The following is a 6,140-nucleotide window of genomic DNA, read 5'->3' as shown; positions in this document are numbered from 1 at the left end:
TTTTTGTTTTTTTTCTACCCTACTTTCCATTTCTACTTTGGCTCTAGCACGCTTCTCTCGCTATTACCCTGCCGTTGTAAAACAAAAATGTTCACCACTTGAATTTCTCACAGATTTTATTTGTTTATTTGCCTTGGTGCTCATATACGCTTTGCTTTTATGCATTTTCCATTCTCTAAAATCAATAAAAAATTAAAAAAACAAAAACTGAAATTACGCTAAAATTTAATTTTTAGTTTATTTTAATTTTGTAGTAAACAAAATCACTTAAAAAACTATTTATTTACTACAAMATGTCGCGCCTTTAGGCAAAAGTATACGAAATACGAAAAAAGCAAATGCTTATATTAGATTTATATGCTCCGTTTGCAAATTCGTTACAAAACAAAAACAATTTGACTTTACTCTAAAACAAAAAAATGCATAATTATTTATTTACTTTTCTTTTCGTTTCGTTTTTAATCATCTTGCAGAAGATTGAATGGATTTACGCTAAATTACTATGTATTTAAAGAAAAACAAAACTAACAAAATTACAAAAGCAAGCAAAAACCAAAGTATCACATAAACTTTATGTAAACAAACAAGAATACCAAAAACAAAAAACGCAATGATTAGAAAACGAAACCAAGCTCCCTGAAACAAAGTAATACAATGAAATTAATGCAAAAAAAAAAACCTGCAAACCAACAAAAAGCAAAGCAAAAAGTATGTTTACCCATTATAGATAATATAAAAACAAACAAAGAAACATAAAAATGAAAAATTTAAAAAAATTACTTATAAAAAATATGAAAAGTCAAAAAACATAACAAAAAGATTTTGTGTGGTAAGTTTAGTATTGCTGATTTTACAATACAATTAATTACACGATTATTATGTAATTATTTCATTATGTACAATATATTATCTAAATTTCCTTACCAAAATTCACACATATTTAGCGAAATTATAATATTAGTATATTAAAATTAATACAGTTACGAAATTTTTAATAAATACAAAAAAACCAAAAAACAATTTAAAAAAAACACACACACACTAAAAATAAAATAACTTACTTCGTTTTACATTTATCGATTATCAATTATCGTTTGCTACTTAGTGCGTTCGTTATTTTTGTCTAATTGTGCTGTTGTTCGTTTCGTAAATGTTACATTTTTGTTCTAAGTTTATTATGTGTGTATGTTTCTAACTAAATTAGTGTGCGTATATGTGTAATACATTGTTCATGTGGCAACTCTTTTGGTTTTTAGTTAACCAATGATATGCAATGATATCTTCTGTAGTTAACTGCAGTTTGTTCTTTTAAATTTTTTGTCGTACATCTTCTTTGCGCTTTAAATATATATATTTTTCACATAACCTAAAACGGTTTATTTAACCTGTTTAAGAGGCTTATGTTACAAATTTATTTTTCGTTTAATTAAATATTAATATTTTTTTTCATATTCTGAGAGAGGAAGGGCTTAGAAGATCAGAGAGCGCTCTATTCAAATCGGTGTTTTGTTTTTTTAAAACAACAAAAAAAAAAACAAAAAAACACTCATTGTTAAGAAAAATAAAATGTTTTCCATTTAATGTGAAATACAATCGATACCATTAAATTCCAAATATAACATCGTTCAAATGGTCTCCACAACTTATTTTTCTAGAACGTATACGATGAACTCAATTTTCGAGTACTTTTTCCACTAAATTATGTCGTACATCCTGAATAGAACGTTCAATATTGACTTCTAAAGCTTTAAGAGCGTCTAGTTTATTGCAAAAGACCAATGACTTAAAATAACTGCACAAGAGGTAGTCTAATGGTGTTAAGTCACAACTTCTTGGAGGATATTCATTGTCACAACTTATTGAAATAATCGCTTCTCCTCTTTTCTCGCAATAATTCCCCTGTTACATTTGCTCTGTGACACGTAGTCCCACGTAGTATTGTTTTTTTTCAAGCTCAACTGTCATCAGCTTCACTTTGAAAGAAGTACCGATAATTGCACCAGACTAAAAACCATACCAATCTGCCAATTTAGGTGCATGTAATGGTTGTTCATGATTAATTTGTGGATTTTCTATGAACCAGGATCGACAGTTTTGTGCATTTACCATACCACTCAGCTGAAAGTGCGTCCCATCAGTCACTTTTAAGCCATTCCGTAGAGTAAATTTTTTCAGAAAAAGTTTTTTTTTTTTTTGACGTTACACTGGCTGGCTTTGCCATACTTTTGTAATTTGTAACGCCAAATTAAGGTTTAATTTTAATAGGAGCTGACGTTTATGTCATGTTGGGGATCCGCCCGTCAGGCCTTTCGTAAATTTATTTGTGTATCATTTTTAACGACTTGCGTATTTTCTGAGTTGGCTTTTGGTAATCTAATCAGCAATTTGGTTTACACTGGAACCCAGTATATATTCACCTGGGGTATATCTACTACCTTCCTGCTTATAATGACATTCTTTGACAAAATGCGATGTGAGATTATTGCTTTAATTGCCTTTGGCAGTCGTCGTATATATTCCGTTGTTAACTTTCTCAGCAGCTGTCCTGATCGCACCGACTTCTGCTTTCAATATACAGCACTATTCCTGCAGTTTGAAGATCCTACTCCGCGCAATAGATTCCAGCGCCCACTCCATCAGCCATTCCATCGATCCGTCCGTAAAGATGTTTGAAAGTTCCGCATGTGGATCGCGTGTCTTTGCGCCATCCATCCTCTTTCTATTTGATCCGACCATCCTGCCTATCGAGCTACGTCCAAAGGTACAAAGGACATGGTCCCGAATTCTAATAACATTAATGTAAGCACATATCTCTGAAACTATTTAAGCTACAGCAACCAAATTCAGATATTATAAGAACTCTTACCGACGGTGTGGAAATGAATGGAATCRGATGGTAACCCCGCTCACWCCCCATATAACTAAATACGCCACTATCAATAACTAAATACGCCAGAGACATTCAATTTTTCCCCCAAGAGGATAGGGCAGGACTTTAATGGACTCCCACTTTTAGGTGGARCACATACCTCGAGAACCGCCCGACCGATTTCAGCCACATTCRGTACTGAGGTTCCTATATTACAGTGTGAAAATGAGAGAAATCAGACTACAACCACKTCTACTTCCCAYATAACAYAATTTTAAATTACTTTTGATCCTTTCACTTTCCTGTGTACAAATCAAGAAGCAATTTATATAAAGGGATATAACCTTTCACGAATAAGACCTTTGAAATTTGCCACTTTATGATCAAAAGTTGTATGAATGGAGTTAAAACTTTTGAAGCCCCTGTGAACCGAATATGGGGACCCCAAAACCTACTATATAGTTGACTTTTTATCGAAAATATTRGTCAATGTATGGAATATCCTATTGAAAATCAAAGAGAATACTTTCCTGATAGCATTATGGCTGTGTGGGCTGAATAGGGTCGATACTTCTGTTAATATAATGGTTTTCGAACTTCTGGGTGACTTTATACCTCATATATCAACTAATATGTGAGTTATCTTACTAAAATTTAACGAGCGTATTTTTCTTATAAAGGTGCAAATTTGTGATTGGAATGAATCAGATGAAACTCACCTTTGATCCCATATAAAGACCAGSTTTTATGTACCTGAAAGTAYTACCCCCGCTTTAATCCTTGTAAGTTGCAAGAGTATGAAATGTTCGGTTATACCCTTCCTTATTTGTTTTCATTTCAACTTTTATATAAGCGTTAGAAATGTGATTATGCCTGATATTTCCTAAGATTATAAGTTATTCCGTTTATATAAATTRTTTTTTGTATACTTTTATTAACCAACTCACCACACAAAATACAATTGAAAATTTCGATTAATTTTTCTTATTAGTATGTGTATATTTAACTCCACTTGCCCCCCAAAAATAGCGCTAACATACTCAAATGAGAATCGAAAAACCAAAAATTTAAAAAAAAGGCGTTTCTTCTTTACTGCCGTGAAAAAAATTGTTTAAAATAAATAAAATTAGGAAAAAATTAGATGCAAACTGCATTTTTTAACAATTGTTTCTTCTTTCTTATTTCTTTTTCTTTTTTTTACTCCTTTGCATGTGTATATTTATAATGCGTTTTTACTACTTTGTTATGCTTGCAATCATTACATTTTGAAATATAAAAAACTTAAAAATATATTAGAGTTATTAAGAGCACACTTATGAATAATTTCATATTTTCAGTTTATTATTAATATTTTTTTTTAATAACTTGAATTGCTTTGTGTAAAAAAATCTGTTATTAAGGCGTTTGAAATTTTTTGACTTTTTGCTACATACATACATATATTACTTTTTTTGCCTGCTTTTTAGCATTTATTCCATGGATTTATTTGTGTATACATATAGATTAGGGTGTGCGTTATTTCACAAGTTTATTGTTCTCGTTTCTGCAAAAGACCAGTGCGGTTTCAGTTTTTGCTCTAAAAAATTATCAAAAATAAAAATATAAATATCAACCAAATTCTCTATTTTCGACCAAAATCATTTTACTTGCCTGGTATATAACACGTTTTAAACTTTTTTTGCAAAGCAATTCAACCTACGAATTTGAGAAGATTTATAATATACTACAAATAGTATACCTACAACTTTGAAAAAGTAATATATTAATATAAAAATTAGTGCACTCCAAAAAACGACATTAAGAGTTATACACATTTAAAGTTAAATATCAAATATAGTAAGGCATTCAGACAAGTGATTTATGCATTTKGCGTTACTCATACGACATGGTGTACTTTCATATCGTACAATGRATGGCATGATGTACTATATACGTATAAATTTAACTGTATAACTTTTAAAGGATGTTTTTCTGGAAAATCTAACATTTTTTGTAAAACGAAAGAGCATTCATATAAATATCTTATATGGTAAATTGTGTGTTACTCATACGACGTGGTGCACATTCATACAGTCGTGATGGTTGCTTAACTTTAATTGCGTATAACTTTTAAAGCAGGGATTTTATGAAAAAAATCATTAAGYCTTTTTTTATAGAGCGCTAAATTGTGTATTCGTATATCAGTCTGTCGAAGCTCTAGACTTTTATGTTTGGCGCCAAACAGCGAAAAACARGAAAGACTGGCGCCCTGTTGTTAACTCGGCTATAACCGCGTAGGCGGAAAGACTTATTTCTTTGTGTATAAAAGATTTGTGACAAATGTTTTAAAAATCTCGTATACAACACATCTGAAATGATGATGCTAAATGATTGGTCCACATTTCAAATTTGAATATTGCATTACGTTGGAGATTGTTTTTAGGCCAAAAACTGAAACTTCGTGCAGCGTTTGCAAAAAAAAGGAAAACAATTTGTAAAATAACRCACAGCAATATACATACATATACGTGTGTAATTTTTAAAGTACTTAACAATACATTTATGGCATGCGTTTAAGGTATTTTATAAATAATATAATACATAGTTATGTATGTATTTGTAAATACAATAAATATGTTGTTAAATATTTCACATATTAACAAAGCGTGCGGCAAGAACGGAAAGGATACTAAAAGCAAAGCCTATCCACCCTTTACCTACAACCCTTTAAGTACATTAAAGCACCAATAAACGCTAAATTTGTTATTTTAATTATTATTCTTATTATTTTTTATAATTTTAACGTATATTAGTGACAAAAAAAAGTATTTTATTTAATTTCAATTTATTTAATACTCAATTAGTTTAGTTAATCTATTACTTTTTCTATACTATTAGCGCTAATCATTTGAATTTTTTCTTTAAAACAAGATTACATTACAGTTACTGTACGCATACCAAAAAGAATACAAGTCTGCAATGGCCTTTGTCTAGGCTACGCGCAAAATCACTAGCAAAATATAGCATTTTAATTTAATTTGGAAGGTAAAAGCATTTTTATTCGTTTTGCTTTATGCTAATAACAATTATACAATGGGTGTTTGGTGAGAAGACGCATGTTGAKCGATAAAGATAAACAAATGGTGCAAATGGCAAACATTCTTTTTTAGTAGCAAAAACTTATACATTTTCTGTTTTTGGTGAAGTTCTCAATATATATATCCAAATTCCTTTCTTGCTTAGCGCATCATATATTTTTATACTTAAATATATTTACAATATATATAAGTGC

At 30.3% G+C, this 6,140-nt stretch overlaps 1 protein-coding gene across 6 annotated transcripts in view; it reads left to right on the top strand.

The window, feature by feature from the left end:
• Positions 1-6,140, top strand: part of LOC108978092 (synapse-associated protein of 47 kDa-like) — a gene marked incomplete at its 5' end in the record, with an annotated part of 41,991 nt that overhangs the window by 32,871 nt on the left and 2,980 nt on the right. Inside the window, 1 exon segment of one of the 6 annotated variants that reach the window (XM_018948222.1) lies at positions 474-730. In XM_018948222.1, coding sequence (XP_018803767.1) covers positions 474-481 — 8 coding nt within the window. 6 annotated transcript variants of the gene reach the window in all.

The sequence above is a fragment of the Bactrocera latifrons genome, unplaced genomic scaffold (assembly GCF_001853355.1).
Source record: "Bactrocera latifrons isolate USDA-ARS-PBARC rearing strain unplaced genomic scaffold, ASM185335v1 scaffold_117, whole genome shotgun sequence".
Taxonomy (NCBI): Eukaryota; Metazoa; Arthropoda; class Insecta; order Diptera; family Tephritidae; genus Bactrocera; species Bactrocera latifrons.
This window is presented reverse-complemented; position numbering and strand designations above follow the sequence as displayed.